The sequence below is a fragment of the Sabethes cyaneus genome, chromosome 1 (assembly GCF_943734655.1).
Source record: "Sabethes cyaneus chromosome 1, idSabCyanKW18_F2, whole genome shotgun sequence".
NCBI classification, from domain to species: domain Eukaryota; kingdom Metazoa; phylum Arthropoda; class Insecta; order Diptera; family Culicidae; genus Sabethes; species Sabethes cyaneus.
The window spans coordinates 72,656,818-72,676,989 of NC_071353.1; the positions used below are offsets into that span (position 1 = coordinate 72,656,818).

Below are 20,172 nucleotides of genomic sequence, written 5' to 3' on the forward strand. Positions count from 1 at the left end.
AAGGAAAATTGTACCATCCAAAGTGCGATATCGCTCATAAAAGTGCTATTTTAGCTTAAATCGTTTCGGTATCTTCGGCGCACTTTTTCGTTATCTTCCAAACAATAAGTGCGCCGAAGAGACCGAAACGATTTAAGCTAAAATAGCTCATTTATAAGCGATATCGCACTTTGGATGGTACAATTTTCCTTGCAATTGACAATATTATCACTGCAAAACTAGCTATCTTCAATGATCCACTGTTCAGGATTGGTAATAAATTTATCAGAAAATTTAACAAACCAGGCAAAAAGTACAAATCCGGCTTCATACGACGGAAAACCGGCCTTTTTGCTGGATTGACCGGCCCCCGGCTTTGCAAGTGAAAAACCGGTCGGGCCGGCCAAAAACCGGCCACTTGGCAACCCTAGCCATATTCGAAATTTCAAACTGGTTGTCAAAGTTTGAAAATGAGATTCCCCTTTTGATGAACCTCAGGCACACATACATATGCATATACAGCCTGAATTCGTTAATTGGGCCACGACTGCACTCCAGCTGATTCGCTAATTGGGCCGACTGACAGTTGTTAGAAAATTCTAAACTCGAAAATTCCATACAATTTTGACATTCAAGTTGTCACATAGCCCAATTAGCGTACGCCCAATTAACGAACCGCCCAATTAACGAACCACCAATTAACGAAACTTTGCTGTATAATGTAAATACATTATCTGAATATGTATGATGTTTACCACGCGCACTCACCCCATCGGCAGGCAACCATGTTTTCGCTGCCAACATCTCGTGTGTGCGAAAATGAGATAGAATGTCAGTACTGCGTTTCACTCAACTGCCAGCAGTCCGATTTGGGCCCGCTGTCAAATTTTTTGCCCAGGACATGCTGTCGCTGACGTTCACTGCAGCTCGTTATAGAGATGTCGATGGGGTGCGCGCACTGCAGCGACACTGGCATTCTATATATATCAGATCCCTGTCACGACAGTTGTCAGCTGAAGCCGCCTCCGATAGTGGTGGTAATAGAGGTAAATAACAAATTTTGAAACAAAATTTAAACGAGATAACGCATGTATTTAATGCTGCGCAGTATGACGAAAGCAGCGTGTTGTTTCCCTTTTTTTGTTTATCGTAAAAAATAAGACTATCAAAAGTCAGAATTTTTTCTATCCTATGTTGCCGATAACAAAAAAAACGAACATCGTTCATTATCTACATCCTACATGCAACATATTTTCTGAACCATAAAACCCTATGATTGCGTAATTCTTACAGATGCTGTCAAAATCGAGCCAGCAAGCCTGGCTCAAACGGCTTCATGAAAAATGTATGAGAATGACGTTCGTGCCAGGGATGTGATATATATATATATATATATATATATATATATATATATATATATATATATATATATATATATCCAGCTTTTTGCGAGCCATAATGGCGGACGTGTTCGTAATATTTGAACAGCACTTTTGACAATTCCCTAATACATCGCACGTTTTCTTTCCGTGCATTCCTTTAGTTCTACCGTGAACGCACGGAAAGAAAACGTGCGATGTATTAGGGAAATGTCAAAAATGCTGCTCAAATATTACGAACACGTCCGCCATTATGGCTCGTAAAAAACTGGATATATATATATATATATATATATATATATATATATATATATATATATATATATATATATATATATATATATATATATAGTGGTAACCCGATTTTGTCACTCCCCGATTTTGTCACTCCCCGATTTTGTCACCCCCGATTTTGTCACGTTTTTGACCCGATTTTGTCACGTTTTTTACCCGGTTTTGTCACGCTTTTGATTTATCAAAAGCTTAGTTTGAAAATCATTTTCAAACATGTCAAATGTGTTAAAACACTGTGAAAAGAACTGTGTTGATTTTCGTGGAGTTTCCACAAAAATTGATTCTTATCTCCACAACTATAATAGCTAGAAGGTCACTTTCTTTGGCAAAGTTCTTTATAATAATCTTCTCAAAAATTTTGTAGAACATTGTTTTGCTCTACCTCTTACTGCTTGAAAAATAAATTTTCTATCTTACTTTTAGGGGGGTTAATCAAAGAATCGTTCATACCATAAGAAAGAGCTTTTTACGCTGTGACATTTCTCTGAACATAGTAAACCAGTATAATCAACCATTTCGGCGCAATTAATAAACGCGTGTTTTCATACCTGTGGGACCTCACAGCACAGGTGACAAATGTCCACAGAGAGATAGAAGGAAGTGCGAAAGGTCCTAAAAGTGATCAGAATGAAATATATGTAGTTCGTTCTAAGTTATCTGCAAAAAAATATAAAATTGAAAAAATACCCGATTTTGTCACTGTCCCGTTTTTGTCACCCCTAAATTCATCATGGGGGTGACAAAATCGGGTCATTACTGTATATATATATATATATATATATTGATTATACTGTGAAAGCGGAATGAAAATAGATGTTCGTTATGCTGAATGTGTTGCTATCTCTTTCTCATGTAGGAGTGAAGAGAGCAACTAAGGGTAATTCCGGAAATTCCAAGCCCATGGCAGACAACCATGTTCTCGCCGCCAACATCTCGTGTGTGCGAAAATGAGATAGCAATTCAGCACTGCGTTTCACTCAACTGCCAGCAGTCTGATTTGGGCCCGCTGTCAAATTTTGAGCCCCGGACATGCTGTCGCTGACGTTTACTGCAGCTCGATATCCAGCTTTTTACGAGCCATAATGGCGGACGTGTTCGTAATATTTGAACAGCATTTTTGACATTTCCCCAATACATCGCACGTTTTCTTTCCGCGCGTTCACGGTAAAACTAAAGGAATGTACGGAAAGAAAACGTGCGTTGTATTGAGGAAATGTCAAAAATGCTGTTCAAATATTACGAACACCACCGCCATTATGGCTCGTAAAAAGCTGGATAGAGATGTCGATGGGGTGGGAAATTCCCAGCAAATGTTTTGGTTGCTGTCAAAATTAACAGTTTGGTACCTATTCGCGACTACGAAACTAATACCGTTTTTGTATTTTAACCTGGGTTAGTTCCAACTTAACCACTGAATAAACAAACATTTTCACGAGCATAAACAAACGTTTTCGGGTTGTCAGTGCATTGTTTATTGCGAGGTTCAAACTGTGAAAAATCTCAGTGCGAACCCGTCGTCTAAAAAGTGCAACCCAGAGCAAAACTAAGTTCAACCTGAGTGAAAAACCAGCCGTTCGATTGGAACTAGAGCGAACCTAGATTGGACCTAAGCAAAAACAAAAACGGTATAAGCCTAAGCCTGATTTATTATAGTAACTTGGTATATTGCGACATTTGCCCCTATTTAGACTACAGTACCGCCCCGCTAATCCGACAAATTTATAGCCGGATTAGCGAATTTTGACTCGATAATCCGACAATCAAACTGACGTCAGTGTGAATTTGAAATGTGGTTTTGTTTACATCCATACGTAAACAACTCCAGAAATTTTATAAAATATTTGTCGTAAATACACAATAACTATGTTTAATACTCAGTAATGCTCAATTTCGCCAACAAAATATTTTGAAACTCTTAGTTAGTGTCGAAATAAGCGCAAGCACATCAGTCTATTGAGAATAGCTATGAAAATATTATGGCCATGGCAAAAGTTAACTTAGTTAGAAGCATGTATCATGTATCATTTTCATTTAGTTAGAAAGAGTACCATTCTGACTCTAACGGAGACGCCAAACGAAGGTAGTATTCGATTGAAAGAAGTTAAGTACAATACTTTTTAATTCGGAATTTTCCGGATTAGCGAGATCTGGACTATTGAGTCGTCGGATTATTGGGTGTCGGATTAGCGGGGGGATACTGTACCCCGATTTACATGATTATCGTGATTATCACAGTCGAATCTGTGGTCGAATCTCGCACACGATTTCGTTCAAAGAAAATGAAGTGAAAAAGAAGGGGAAGAAGGAAAAAGAAGTCAAACTCATAAATTGATTAAACTAAAAGCCTCTCTAGTGTCAGATTAACAGTGCAAAATGCGGTATGTTGCATTAAATGATTATCACAGTATATAGTCTAAATAGTCATGAAAGGGGCAATATAAAAATTTACCAAATCAATTATTTTCAGCCATAAACACGCTACAAAACTGATATTTTATCGAACCAGAAAACCTAAATTTTAATTTTGCGGTTGTATAGGGCTTTTGCTACACACACATGCAATATGCACATTGCATATTTTCCTATTCGATGCAGCAAAAACGTACTGGATAAAATTATCATTTTGTCTAAAATTATTCATCATTTTAAAGCAACTAATAGTCAAAATAACCGACTAATGTTCCCTGAAATATATGCTGACTTTAGTTTTATCCCGCTAACATAGGTCATAGTTACATTTTTGATCATTGCTACCGCGTCTTAGCTTATTTGTTGAAAATAATTTTTTTATTTAGTAAACAGATGTATTACCTTGCCATAAGTATGAAGCAATTTGTAATTTCTGTTTTAAATAAAGAAAATAAATCATTTAAAAAATTTTGCTCTTCCCAGCCCGTGTTTTATATGGAGCTGTCACTTTTGCCTGCCTAACAGATCTCCAATACATATGCACTCTGCACACACCCTATTGTATCGCGGTTATCTCCTGAGCGCGTTACCACCGCTGCAGCAGGATTTATCATAAGCGCCGCAATACTTACGTTGAAACAATATCCGCATTCTGAAAATTGTAACTAACGATGGTGAATAGAAATACTTCAAATGTTTCATTACTGCACAAACAAGAAACTGGTTACATATTGATTACTGTGACAAAATATAATGAAGTATCTTGAGATTCCAAGCACATAATTCAACCCGTATAATGTATTACAAGTTTCTTCAGGAACAATGTCAACAAAATAAAGGCGTTATTGGGAAAGTTATCGATAAATGTCGACACGACAGCGTAATCGATATTCGATTAGATCGCAAATATCGTTATTAGAGTGACTATATACAGAGTGGCGACAAGTCATCCAAATGTATATGCAATGCGGTTTTTCCTAAGTTTTTCTTTCTCTTTCCTGCATACGCGTTGGATAGGTCGTCTGCTCGATTCACCCCATCGACATGTCTATATCGAGCTGCAGTAAACGTCAGCGACAGCATGTCCGGGGCTCAAAATTTGACAGCGGGCCCAAATCAGACTGCTGGCAGTTGAGTGAAACTCAGTGCTGAATTGCTATCTCATTTTCGCACACACGAGATGTTGGCGGCGAGAACATGGTTGTCTGCCATGGGCTTGGCTCGATTGGAATGACACTGACAGATAATTATCATTCCAATTTTGACATTGTCGCCAACCCGCTTACGAAAAAGTCGGATGCCTGGCAGAAATCGAACAGAATCAATATGGCGCCGGCTGAATTTGACATTCAGAACCGGTTCATCTTCTTCGTTTTTCGCTCTATTCTCTTTATGTCATGACAAGTGACAAAAGATGACACGCGCTGCTCGTTGCAGTTTCCGATTCTAGGTAAGAAAATTACAAATTTATATTTGCAAACCTTCAGTTTTCGTTCGTATAGCCACACAAAACAAATCAAACAATCTGCATCTATAACGAATCATAAAAATGTTTGTTTTGTTTAGTGTGCTACATTTATAACCAGACTTTTTTTCAGAAAATTGTTTCCTGTACCGGTGTTCTTTTGTGCGCCATTTATGTGCTTTATGTGTGTGTGCTTATAATAATGTAAATAAAAAACTAGAAAAATAAATATAAATTTGGTTTAACGTAATTTGTATGATGACATTCTATCTTTAGTAATGAAAAATAATACAAAAAAGGAAAATCAGCCGAACCGGTTCCTGCACCGGTTCTGTTCGATATGACTGGCAGAAATCGAACAGAACTCGGGCAGAAAAATCAAAACAAAACCGTTAGGCGAAATTTCTGCCCGAAACGGTTGTTGCATTTCTGCTAGTTTTCACGGGTGACGGCGGCCAGAAATCCGGCAGAATGTCTGGCAGAAAAAGTTTTTCGCTGCCAGTTTTTTGTTCGATTTCTGCCGGGCGCGCCTAAGCGGGAATCTGTATCCCGGGCCGACTGACAGTTGTTAGAAAATTCTAAACTCGAAAATTCCATACAATTTTGACATTCAAGTTGTCACATAGCCCAATTAGCGAACGCCCAATTATCGAACCGCCCAATTAACGAACCACCAATTAACGAAACTTTGCTGTAGATATAAATTTACAGCTTTAACCCGCTTAGGCGCGCCCGGCAGAAATCGAACAAAAAACTGGCAGCGAAAAACTTTTTCTGCCAGACATTCTGCCGGATTTCTGGCCGCCGTCACCCGTGAAAACTAGCAGAAATGCAACAACCGTTTCGGGCAGAAATTTCGCCTAACGGTTTTGTTTTGATTTTTCTGCCCGAGTTCTGTTCGATTTCTGCCAGTCATATCGAACAGAACCGGTGCAGGAACCGGTTCGGCTGATTTTCCTTTTTTGTATTATTTTTCATTACTAAAGATAGAATGTCATCATACAAATTACGTTAAACCAAATTTATATTTATTTTTCTAGTTTTTTATTTACATTATTATAAGCACACACACATAAAGCACATAAATGGCGCACAAAAGAACACCGGTACAGGAAACAATTTTCTGAAAAAAAGTCTGGTTATAAATGTAGCACACTAAACAAAACAAACATTTTTATGATTCGTTATAGATGCAGATTGTTTGATTTGTTTTGTGTGGCTATACGAACGAAAACTGAAGGTTTGCAAATATAAATTTGTAATTTTCTTACCTAGAATCGGAAACTGCAACGAGCAGCGCGTGTCATCTTTTGTCACTTGTCATGACATAAAGAGAATAGAGCGAAAAACGAAGAAGATGAACCGGTTCTGAATGTCAAATTCAGCCGGCGCCATATTGATTCTGTTCGATTTCTGCCAGGCATCCGACTTTTTCGTAAGCGGGAAAGCTCGTTATGAAATAAACCATTTAGCTGACAGAACGGTGACTTTTCCTATTTGCCGGTGGCAACAATATACAATTCATGACTGTGAATTATAAAGCAGGATAGACAATTGCAATATTTGATTATATCTTAATCATATATTCAGGAGCATTTAGTTGCGTGTTATAAAAACTGCGCAAAATAGAATTACAAATAGTTGTCAAAATTTTCGCACGTATATCACCTCCACTTTGGTACATATATGTTCTTATATGGCGTGAAATATAACTTTTTCGTTCAGATATGATTTCGTATACCTCAGTTGCAATCGAGATATACAAACCAAATGGTTTACTGGGACTCTTGTCTCGGCTTCCATTTGTAAACGCAAACTAAGAACAAGTTTGTTTTGAACTTAAGTTTTTGGAGTGTCTTAGTAGAATACGAAACCTAAAAATAAAAAATAAGAAAATTTATCCAATTTAATTCTACAGCCTGAATTCGTTAATTGGGCCACGACTGCACTCCAGCTGATTCACTAATTGGGCCGACTGACAGTTGTTAGAAAATCCTAAACTCGAATATTCCATACAATTTTGACATTCAAGTTGTCACATAGCCCAATTAGCGAACGCCCAATTAACGAACCGCCCAATTAACGAACCACCAATTGACGAAACTTTGTTGTACTATGTGTATTTTATTCAATGACAGATACGTATTTCGCCTGCGACTTGCAGGCTTCCTCAGTGTCTGTTTTCGAACTCGAAAACAGACACTGAGCACTATGGGCCAGAAATTAAAATTTCGGGACAAATATATTTGCGGTTAAACGACGTGTCTCAGCGCAATGTGGTCTTCGGCAACTTCCCAGATAACACAAAATCGTAATAGAAAGTTCACATTAAATCGTTTTCATGTCAATTTCATATCGGAGTTGTATAATGATTAGAGTATGTCAAATCGAAGTGAACAATAAGTTGTTTTACAGTCGTGCGTGTCTTCATATACAATTCATGACTGTGAATTATAAAGCAGGATAGACAATTGCAATATTTGATTATATCTATATCATATATTCAGGAGTATTAAGTTGCGTGTTATAAAAACTGCGCAAAACAGAATTACAAATAGTTGTCAAAATTTTCGCACGTATATCGCCTCCACTTTGGTACATATATGCTTTTATATGGCGTGAAATATAACTTTTTCGTTCAGATATGATTTCGTATACCTCAGTTGCAATCGAGATATACAAACCAAATGGTTTACTGGGTTTTTGAATGAAAAAATGATGCATCTTTTGAAGGGGCGTCCAATATTTACGAGTTACTTTAACAACAATTTAAGTAATAACTTTTTGAGTAAATCTTTTTTCACCTTTTTGGTTTCAAAATATTAAATATAAACCAATTTTAAGTATTTTTTCTGAAGATACCAAACTTCTATCTTTTACCCATTTACAGCAATAGACCTTTGTTTATAAACGACCCCTCAAATCACATTTCTTCTTGTAACATGTTTATTTCAACAGACAGCTCTATGTGATGTTCTAGAAAACATTTTGCACATAAAAGAGGAATATTTTTGCTGAAGACTGCTTTGCTTTTTCTGCATTAATTAATAAGATATAACTGTTTTTAGGCTAAAAACCGTTTGATGAAAAATGTGTATTTGTTCAAGGGTGGTGTCTTCGGAGAAGTAAAATAATAAAATATAGCGCATCTTTCTGCACTATTAGGGTGACCATGAATTCATCTATTACCCAGTAAACCATTTGGTTTGTATATCTCGATTGCAACTGAGGTATACGAAATCATATCTGAACGAAAAAGTTATATTTCACGCCATATAAAAGCATATATGTACCAAAGTGGAGGCGATATACGTGCGAAAATTTTGACAACTATTTGTAATTCTGTTTTGCGCAGTTTTTATAACACGCAACTAAATACTCCTGAATATATGATATAGATATAATCAAATATTGCAATTGTCTATCCTGCTTTATAATTCACAGTCATGAATTGTATATGAAGACACGCACGACTGTAAAACAACTTATTGTTCACTTCGATTTGACATACTCTAATCATTATACAACTCCGATATGAAATTGACATGAAAACGATTTAATGTGAACTTTCTATTACGATTTTGTGTTATCTGGGTAGGGTGATACAAACTTTTGTTTTCTTAATTAATTTAAAAAAAAAAAGTTTTTTTCTCCAAAATTTCAGAAAATACTAAAATAAGCAACTTTGCTGAATTAAGTTACTATCTATCTCTTACCGGTTACGAAATATAATGATGTGTTAAAAAAGAGCGCTTAAAACTCAATTGCACTCAATAACTTTGCACACGATTATTTTATTGCTTTCAAGTGTTCTACAAAGTTATTTAGTATGTTAAAATACATATTTTCTGTGAAGACTGTTTGACGCTAGGACGCATATTTATTAAGTTATAAAATGTATGAAAAAAAAATCCGCACTATTCCCAGGTATTCCCAGCTATGATATTCTCAGGTATTCTCTGAAATACACATTTGGGCAGATAGCTTTAATAATTCCCTACAAATTGGTACCCAGATAACACAAAATCGTAATAGAAAGTTCACATTAAATCGTTTTCATGTCAATTTCACATTGGAATTGTATAATGATTAGAGTATGTCAAATCTAAGTGAACAATAAGTTGTTTTGCAGTCGTGCGTGCCTTCATATACAATTCATGACTGTGAATTATAAAGCAGTATAGGCGATTGCAATATTTGATTATATCTTAATCATATATTCAGGAGTATTTAGTTGCGTGTTATGAAAACTACGCAAAATAGAATTACAACTAATTGACAAAGCTTTCGCACGTATATCGCCTCCACTTTGGTACATATATTTGTTGTTTATTTGTTATTTTCCATCTGGCCACTTGAGCCTCCATGAAATTTACTTGGATTGGATGGGGAAAAGCCCCTTTGAGATAGTCTAACATACGCCATTCTCAAAGAGGCATAAAAACCCTTTCATCTTTTGATCAATTTCAGTATTTACAAATTCGTTTTTACACTACTTACATACAAATACACAAAAATCATACACTTCTTAATAACTAATCAAATTTCTAGTAGGCGTCATACATATTAAAATAATCTTCGTAGTCTTGTCTTAAAACTAACACTGGACATGCAAAAATCAAAGTGAACATAGTATTTATTAAAAACATCACTCATCGCCCTTATGGGTTCGTTTTGGCCGTATTGAGTACGCTGGTATTGCAGTCTTAGAAAGTCCCATGTTCTTAGGCTTCTAGGCGGAATGTTAATATTTATTTTAGATAGGATGAAAGGCGAATCGATTTCCCCTAGTAGCAGCTTTCCAACAAAAACTGCTCTGGAAATGTCCCTTCTTCTGGCCAGCGTATTCATGTCGAGCAAGCGGCAACGATCAATGTATGGTGGTAACTCCACTGGGTTCTGCCAAGGCAAACGTCTTAGAGCATAGCGCAGGAACCTTGATTGAACTGCTTCGATTCTGTTTGACCATGAAGCGGCGTATGGGCTCCATATAATGGCTGAGGATTCCAATACAGAACGAACAAGGCAGAAATACAATGCTCGTAAGCAGTATGGATCATTAAAATCTTTGGCAATTCTTACGATAAATCCCAAATTTCTGTTCGCCTGTGCTATAATGTGCGAGTAATGGTTTCTAAAAGACATTTGTGTGTCCAATAGTACCCCAAGATCTTTTATTACTGTTACTCTGTTGAGTTGCTCTTCAGAAAGAGTATAATTCCAAAGAATTAAGTTTTTCCTACGTGAAAAAGAGATCACAGAGCACTTAGATACACTCAATACCAGGAGGTTTCGGGAGCACCAGTCATGAAAATCATTCAAATGCTGCTGTAGTTCAATGCAATCTGATGTCGAACGTACGGTAAGGAAGAGCTTGAGGTCGTCGGCATAGATAAGAAATCGGCCTGAAGGTATAACTTGGCAGACGTCGTTGAAGAATAATGAAAAAAGTAGTGGCCCCAGGTTACTCCCTTGAGGTACGCCCGAGCAGTTTGTGAAACATTGCGATTCATGACTTCCTATTTTTACAGAAAGAGTTCGACCAACAAGGTATGATTTGAACCATTCTACCATGTTGGGCGACACCCCAAGGCGCTCAATTTTTGCCAATAAGATAGAGTGATCAACGCGATCAAATGCCGCCTTAATATCAGTATACACGGTGTCGACTTGGGCTCCTTCTTCCATACCCTTAATGCAGTGGGAAGTAAACTGTGCTAAGTTTGTTGTTGTCGATCGGCCTGGGAAAAAACCATGTTGATCCGTCGAAATGTAGGATTTTCCCTCCCGTAATATGATGCCACCAACTAAGATTTCAAGCAGCTTCGAACCTGCGCAGAGGGATATAATTCCACGATAGTTTGCCACGTTTTGTTTATCGCCTTTTTTAAAGATGGGGAACATGATAGATTTTTTCCAGCGCGATGGGAATATCGCCTGAGATAGCGATTGATTGAAGATTAACTTTAGTGGAACACATACACACTTAACAAAAAGCACCGAATTCGGTAAAATTTTACCGAAATCTAAACAGCTGAACGTTCGGTAAAAATTTCGATAGTGCCAATCGACGTTTACAGATCATTAGTAATGTTTGGTGCAATAAAAAATTTTACCGAACGTTCAGCTGTTTAGATTTCGGTAAATTTTACCGAATCGTTTAAGTGTGTATACACACTTAAAATTTTTTACCGAACACCGTAATTTTTTGACGAAATTAGAACTGCTGAACGTTCGGTGGTCAGTTCGGTAATTAATTTGCTTGACGAACACTCGGCAATGAAAATATTTTTATGAAATGTCAAAAATTGCGGACTGTTCAGTATAAATTAACAAATCTCTCAGCAAAAATTATTGCTGAAAGCCGTAATTATAGTGCTGATACTTCGGTAATGTGTACTGAATTGTCGTAATAAATTAAAAAAATATTTTTATTGAAATCATATCTTAAAAATAAATACAATTAATTATATAGGATCTATGATGCACAGATATGGTTCTAACTTGGCCTCGAGATATGGCTCTGCCAGCCGCCGCATGTTGGAATCTGGACTAAAAGAGGTTGTTCCGAGTTAACCTATCTGTAACACCAGCCCCGCAATCGTCCTGTAGTTCTGCAGCTACCTGCGAAGTCTGCACCGAAGCACTAAGTAGCATTTGCTGCTTTGTTTTATGATGACAAAATTTTGAAGGGAAGGGAAATGAAGATTTACAATTTAAATCAATATTAACTGAATGAGAGATATACAGGGATATATATTTAAAACACAAATTACATAATAAATTGGCATACCTTATATAAAGAAGGTTAAATAACGTAGCGAAGCTCTACTATGCGCCACTTAACTCTTAAGAAGAATTATAATTGTTCATATTTTGAACAATTTCCACACACTTTAAACACGCAATAAAGTATTTTCTTGACTGCGCTTCATTTTGACAGCTAACAAATGCTTGATGACAACTCCCGCAATTTTTTCTGATCTCAGCATAGCTTTTGCGGGCTATCCCGTAATAAATACTGATAGTTCATTAAACAATTGCTGAATTATTGACAGTTACGAAATGGAATCGCTTTGCGAAAAAATACAGCAAAAAATATTAACGAACTCGCCACCGGTTGATGAAGATCTGTATTAAGAAATGTCAAGTATTGACGATACTCAGCATTCCTTGAAAAATTACCGAATTGCTCAGCATTTTTCCAAATATGCTGATCAAATCCGCAAAATAAATTACCGAAGATCTGAATAAAAACTAAGTGTGTAAGGCAGTTGCACATTTTTTTAACACAATCGAGGGGATTCCGTCTGGTCCTACTGATGTTGAGGACTTTAACTTCTTCAGTGCATTAAGAATGTCTTCGTCCGAAAAACTGATATTTGCAATGTTGAACACGTCGTGTTCTTATATGGCGTGAAATATAACTTTTTCGTTCAGATATGATTTCGTATATCTCAGTTGCAATCGAGATATACAAACCAAATGGTTTACTGGGTATGCAAACCCAGATAACACAAAATCGTAATAGAAAGTTCACATTAAAACGTTTTCATGTCAATTTCATATTGGAGTTTTATAATGATTAGAGTATGTCAAATCGAAGTGAACAATAAGTTGTTTTGCAGTCGTGTGTGTCTTCATATACAATTCATGACTGTGAATTATAAAGCAGGATAGACAATTGCAATATTTGATTATATCTATATCATATATTCAGTAATATTTAGTTGCGTGTTATAAAAACTACGCAAAATAGAATTACAAATAGTTGTCAAAATTTTCGCACGTATATCGCCTCCACTTTGGTACATATATGTTCTTATATGGCGTGAAATCAAGGGGTCGGACACTCAGCACATAGTGCCCCGGCACCGCAGAGATATCAAAACGGCACACCTCTAAAGCCTTATAAAAATAACATTTATACGGCTTTACACATCTCCGGTTCAATTTTACATATGATATGGGAGCACTACCAGTTGTCAAAATCATCTCGCACGGTTGCCAGATCTATCAGATTTTAACGAATTTAACAAATCTTGTAGTTCGGCACTTTCTGTACAGCATCGGCACAGTTCGGTTCGTTTCAAGTCGCCTAACATAAAAACGGCTGTGCCGAGTGACCGACCCCTTGCGTGAAATATAACTTTTTCGTTCAGATATGATTTCGTATACCTCAGTTGCAATCGAGATATACAAACTAAATAGTTTACTGGGAACTAATTGCAGATACTTGCAGATGGCTAAGATATTCGGATTTTTCATCAGACGGTTTTTAACGTAAAACCAGTTATATCTTATTAATTAATGCATATGAAGCAAAACAGTCTTCAGCAAAAATATTCCTCTTTTATGTGCAAAATATTTTCTAGAACAACACATTGAGCTGTCTGTTGAAATAAACATGTTGCAAGAAGAAATGTGATTTGAGGGGTCGTTTATAAACAAAGGTCTATTGCTGAAAATGGGTAAAAGGTAGAAGTTTCATATCTTCAGAAAAATTACGTGAAATCGGTTTATATTTAATATTTTGGAACCAAAAAGGTAAAAAAAAGTTTACTCAAAAAGTTATTACTTAAATTGTTGTTTAAGTAACGCTTAAATTTTGGACGACCCCTTCAAAATATGCATCAATTTTTTATTCAAAAAATTCCCGAAGACCACCTTGAGTTGAGACATGCTGTTTAACCGCAAATATTTTTGTCCCGAAATTTTAATTTCTGGCCCATAGTGCTGAGGAAGCCTGCAAGTCTTGGGCGAAATACGTATCTGTCATTGAATAAAATATTGTGCGCGCATTCCCTTACTGGACACGACGGTTGAAACAGTCGTGTTTCTGAACGGTCGTAAAAAGGGTCGTTTTTAGCTTTTGACAGATAAAATGTCAAATTGTGTCATCATCGCTGTTTCATTATTGGAACCAATCGAGCAAAGTAAATAAACCTAGGAATTACCGTTCTATCAGAAGAAACGGAATGAAATTCAGCATGAAATGAATTTGTATTTTCAACGCCGGTTTGCCGAAATTTCATAGTGAATAAAACGTAGTTTATCCTTCATTATCCAAACAAACAATAACAAAGCAATAACGTTCGTATTCGGAAACAATTTGTTTAATGCTTTTGTATGATTAACACGAAGTCACGATTAAGGTTGCGACAGAAACGCAATGAGCCTGTGTTGCCAGTTATGGCGATAAAACATTACGAACTGTGTTGCCAATTTAGTCATTTTTTTTACCTTTGGAACGTTTGAAACAGTACCTGAACTCCCCTCGGAATCCATCGATCAAGTAAATGCACAATACACATAGTAGAATCAAATTGGATAAGTTTTCTTATTTTTTATTTTTGTTTTGAACTATTTTTAAGGTTGGTATTTGCGTAACCACACGCAGAAAAAATTGTAAATGCAAAAAAATTCTGTATGAATTCAACAAAAAATATTGTTGACTGAAGGCTAACCCAGATATTTTTTGATTCTAACTGTTTGACTTTTTAGTTCAACAATAAGGTTTGTTATTTCAAAAAATTGCTAGTTTCTATCAAAGAAAAAATTGTAGAATCAAAAATAAGTACTTTTGGGTTTATAAACGATCTAGTAGAAGTAAAAGAAGTACGAATTTAGTTTAAACAATATTTTTTTGATTCAAAAATATGATACAAGTTGAACTCAACAACAGGGGATTGTTGTTTCAAACTATCACCATTTTTCTGCGTGCATACATTTAGTTTATTTGTACCAATGGTTTAGGTTAATTCAAACTAACACCTCAATTTGAATTCAGGTAAAATAACTGCATTTTGCAACCTAAATTTTGGTTGAAATAAACAAGATTATGGTTGGAAAAAGCAAACTTTTAGTTTGGATCAACTGATACTTAATTTGAAACAATGTGAATTAATAAAGTTGAAATAATGTGGAAAAGTCATTTCTTTCAAATAGATTAGTGAATTTAATTTAAACAAATTCCCAAGCAAATTCCTATGTTAACGTAATCAAAAATTTAGTTTAGGCTTCAACCAAATTTATGGTTGTTTTAAACTAGCCACATTTTTCTCCGTGTAGGCATTATTTTTCTGGCAGAGTAATGCCAACCTCAACTTTTTTATGGCGAGCGCATCGATTCAATTGTATTTAGTATCGCGAGAAAGCATCGTTTCCGATTCAGTATCGCTACCGTAGAGTGACTATATACAGAGTGGCGACAATGTCAAAATTGGAATGATAATTATCTGTCAGTGTCATTCCAATCGAGCAGACGACCTATCTAGAGTGACTATATACAGAGTGGCGACAATGTCAAAATTGGAATGATAATTATCTGTCAGTGTCATTCCAATCGAGCAGACAACCTATCCAACGCGTATGCAGGAAAGAGAAAGAAAACCCTTGGATAAACCGCATTGCATACATTTGGGATGACTTGGCGCCACTCTGTATATAGTCACTCTAGACCTATCCTAGAAACGCGTATGCAGGAAAGAGAAAGAAAAACCTTGGAAAAACCGCATTGCATATATTTAGGATGACTTGTCGCCACTCTGTATATAGTCACTCTACGCTACCGGTCCTCCGGGTAGCCTAACCGCTAACGTCACTGGTCATTAAGTTTTATTTCTTGTGTTCTATAAACGCTGTAAACAGCGTATACTCATTCAAGTTTTTCAAACAGTTTTATATTCAACATGCCGAAATATTATTGTGACTATTGCGATACATATTTGACGCACGATTCGCCAAGTGTTAGGAAGACACATTGTACTGGAAGAAAACATAAAGACAATGTAAAATTTTATTATCAAAAATGGATGGAAGAACAAGCACAACATCTTATTGATGCTACAACAGCCGCTTTCAAAGCTGGCAAAATAGCTCAAAATCCATTTACCGCTGGTCCCCCTAAGCCTAACGTAGCTATTCCGCCGCCAACGTTAGGAATGCCAACTCGACCAGGTATGATACCAACTATGCCAGCAGGAGCACCGCCTTTAATAATGGGACCAAATGGAGCACCTTTAGGACCAGCTATGGGACCAATGGGAATGCGGCCACCCATGATGATGCCGATGGGTAAAAATACATTATTTTTAAATTGTTAAGTGATGTTTTATAACCGTATATTTCAGGTATGCCTCCTATGGGAATGGGAATGCGTCCTCCTATGATGAATGCACCTCCACCACAGATGAACCAAAAGACATAAGTTTGACATGGAATATTTGCATTTAGGCTGTGAACCATTTCGCGAAATTTTTAACTTTTTAGATAAAATTTGACAGTTCGAGAGTTATTTCACCTTCTTTTTTCCCTTTTGGCATGACCATAGGTGATCCATAAAATTATATCACCTTTTGTCGAAAATAACTCCACTGAAGCATGGTTATTTTTGACAGTTCGATGGTTATTCTGTGAGCCAATGAGATATTCACAGGAGGAAGAGAACTTCGATGTCTTACTAATTTTTTGTTGCATTTTTTACCAATGTATGGATGCTTATCGTATAACAAATTTGTCCAACCCGAGTTGAAATAATGTCGTTTTCGTTTTTGCGGTGTAGCTACACCGAGGCTACACCGGTGTAGCTTTTTTGCACCAAAACTGTTCGCTTTCGATTTTTGTACTACACCATTGCTACACTTTTTCTGCACTAGCTACACCAGAAAAAAAGAGGGTGTAGCTGGTGCAGATAGGAAAACACTAACACACCCATACCACATCACTGCTGCTGCACCGCAAGTGTTCGTTTATCCAGCGAAAAGTGTAACACCAAACGGTGTAGCTGCACCACAAAAACGAAAACGACATATAGTAGAGTAGATTAATTTTATCTATCAAATAGGAGCAAATGAACACCAAAAATTTATCCAATTCCAACCCGGAGTGAATAAACAAATTTGCTGTTTCAGAAACATACCTTTATCCTTACCTTATACAGCAAAGTTTCGTTAATTGGTGGTTCGTTAATTGGGTGTTCGCTAATTGGGCTATGTGACAACTTGAATGTCAAAATTGTATGGAATTTTCGAGTTTAGAAATTTCTAACAACTGTCAGTCGGCCCAATTAGCGAATCAGCTGGAGTGCAGTCGTGGCCCAATTAACGAATTCAGGCTGTATGCTCTCATTGAGCAAAACAACTACAGCCTGAATTCGTTAATTGGGCCACGACTGCACTCCAGCTGATTCGCTAATTGGGCCGACTGACAGTTGTTAGAAAATTCTAAACTCGAAAATTCCATACAATTTTGACATTCAAGTTGTCACATAGCCCAATTAGCGAACGCCCAATTAACGAACCACCCAATTAACGAACCACCAATTAACGAAATTTTGCTGTATCAATCTGTCAAATATGAAATGGTTCGCATTCTGAGCTGATTTAAACCACTCAAGGCGAAACACCTATCGAACTGTCAAATTTTAACTAAAAAGTTAAAAATTTCGCGAAATGGTTCATAGCCTTAATATGTCTTAAATATTTTAAATTAATGGTAAACTAATATTTACATCGAGCAAAATATGTACATTATTAGCATCAACAGGCCCGTTGCACTGGCGTCGCAGTTTCCTGTACAGATAAAATAGACACGGCGCATGGTGCGTTGAGCCATAGACAAAAATCGTTTTTTTCTTTTGATGTAGAACTATACGTCTTACGGCAAGGTTTGAGATAGGGTGTCTTCTTATTCTTATTCTTATCAATTCCATCACAGGCACAATAAAGGATTTCTGGAAATAAATGTTAATTTTTTCTAATGCAAATATTTCAAAATATTTTCTTGACAGTACTCTTTTTTTTCCTGTATGGACTCATCACTGCGACCAGTATGGTTTGATCTATTGTGATATCGCCCGGGTGTTTGCTGTATAACCCGCACTGCATTTATTTTGGCTATAGTCGCTATTGAGTGAGCGATATGCTTATTGAATTTTATGCGTGCTTGTGTGTAACTTGAGTACCCTTCCCTCAATGCTTTTTCTCTACTTTACCCACCTCGTTCCATATGACAGCGCTGTCCCCAATTATAGCCATCCCTGGAACAGCTAACCAGTGCATTGAACTATAAGGGTCTCATTTTTGCATTCAACAGGCCATATCGGGATAACATATAGAATTCAGCACGAAGGAAGGGTGGTGAGGGGCCTGGGAATAAACCCATGCTAAAGTCACTTTGCCATCGAATGGCCTGATTCTACTAAGATTCGAACCCATGACCATTCGCTTGTTAAAGCAGTAGAATCAATATATATATAGAATACCAGTGTCGCTGCAGTGCTCGTGGTAAACATCACACATTTGAAAATTACGTATTTACACTGTATGCGCTTATGTGTGAGTGATCGATTCGAAACGGGAATCTGATTGTCAAACTAAAAAGGCAACCCAATAAAAAATCCTGCTTTTCCGTAAATCCCGTAGGATAAATCACCCGATTTGGTCGTTTTGGGGTATTTCGTCGGCAGGAAAATTTTCTATTGGGCAATTTGACAATGTAGTTCCCGTATCCAAGACACGAACCAGCAACATGTTTGCCACCAGAATATCCATGAAACACCAGCGACACTGGCATTCTATATATATTGATTATACTGTCAAAGCAGACTCGGTAACCTTGCGACTACAGAGCCCCCCTTGTCAGTACTCAGTACAGCAAAGTTTCGTTAATTGGTGGTTCGTTAATTGGGCGGTTCGTTAATTGGGCGTTCGCTAATTGGGCTATGTGACAACTTGAATGTCAAAATTGTAAAGCTTTCAGACAGCTCAAGCACCCACAGTAGCGAACATGAAATACGCGTGTATATACATGATATTTACCTCATGTTGGGGAACAGCTGATGATGGAGGAACAAACCGAAAAAATGGCGATTAAAGCCCCGGACACAATGCATACGGATTTTACTACGTTGCGGAAATTTGACAGAAAACCCAGGTAAAAACTGTCAAATTGCCGCAACGTAGTAAAATCCGTATGCATTGTGTTTGGGGCTTAATAGTTGTGTTGTTCCGTTTGCCACACTGCAGAGCACATATTTTAATAAAATTTTTCTTCCTGTTTCAAATTCAAGCACACATTTTGAAAATTTGCATTTGCATAATATCAAAATCGACCCGGCAATTATGAAAGAGCATTTCATTTTTGAGTTGCGCGGTGGATAATTTTCAATGAAACTTGTGTAAAACGGCCATTCGCTGGGAATCACCCAACATGCAGCATCTAGAACACACAACTTACCTTCAAGGAGGTTAACTACACAATTAGGGATAAGATCATCTTACGATGGCAACATCCCCGAACAATGTCCGAACTCACAACGCATACGAAAACCGAAGAACGAACAGCACGACTTCGGGCTGGCGCTGAGGGATATGCTGATGCGCAGTCTGTCGTATATTTCACGATACGTGTTATACACTTATTTATCAGGTGGCTGCATACCACACATCCTCCCCCTACTCTCAGGGAAAAAAACAAAAAAAAAGTTACTTGCATATTAAACCACAAGGGAAAAAACAACTGATTTTATTAAAACTAAAAAAAAATAAAACATATCATTCCTTATCTTCCATATGACGAACATAGTCAGATAGATATGATGGTGCTTTTGTGGTCCTTCCTGGCCGCCTGAATGGTTCAGTAACT

At 36.9% G+C, this 20,172-nt stretch overlaps 2 protein-coding genes across 3 annotated transcripts in view; one reads left to right on the forward strand and one right to left on the reverse strand.

Annotated features, from left to right (window-relative positions):
- The window catches only part of LOC128733904 (deoxynucleoside kinase), a 60,238-nt gene extending 55,360 nt beyond the window's left edge, over positions 1-4,878 (reverse strand). Inside the window, exons 1-2 of one of the 2 annotated variants that reach the window (XM_053827777.1) lie at positions 4,694-4,878; positions 2,201-2,264 (exon numbers count right to left, since the gene is read on the reverse strand). Coding sequence is in view for 1 of the 2 variants with exons in the window: in XM_053827768.1 (XP_053683743.1) it covers positions 4,694-4,763 (70 nt within the window). In the remaining variant the exon portion in view is untranslated. The remainder of the gene's footprint in view (positions 1-2,200; positions 2,265-4,693) is intronic. The other variant, XM_053827768.1, reaches the window with a different exon arrangement.
- An 11,228-nt stretch (positions 4,879-16,106) lies between these two features.
- Positions 16,107-17,582, forward strand: LOC128743166 (U1 small nuclear ribonucleoprotein C). Its single transcript, XM_053839695.1, has 2 exons — positions 16,107-16,602; positions 16,659-17,582. Exons 1-2 carry the CDS (start codon positions 16,218-16,220, stop codon positions 16,733-16,735), a joined length of 462 nt encoding a protein of 153 aa, XP_053695670.1. The 5' UTR covers positions 16,107-16,217; the 3' UTR covers positions 16,736-17,582.
- The last annotated feature ends 2,590 nt before the right edge of the window (positions 17,583-20,172 follow it).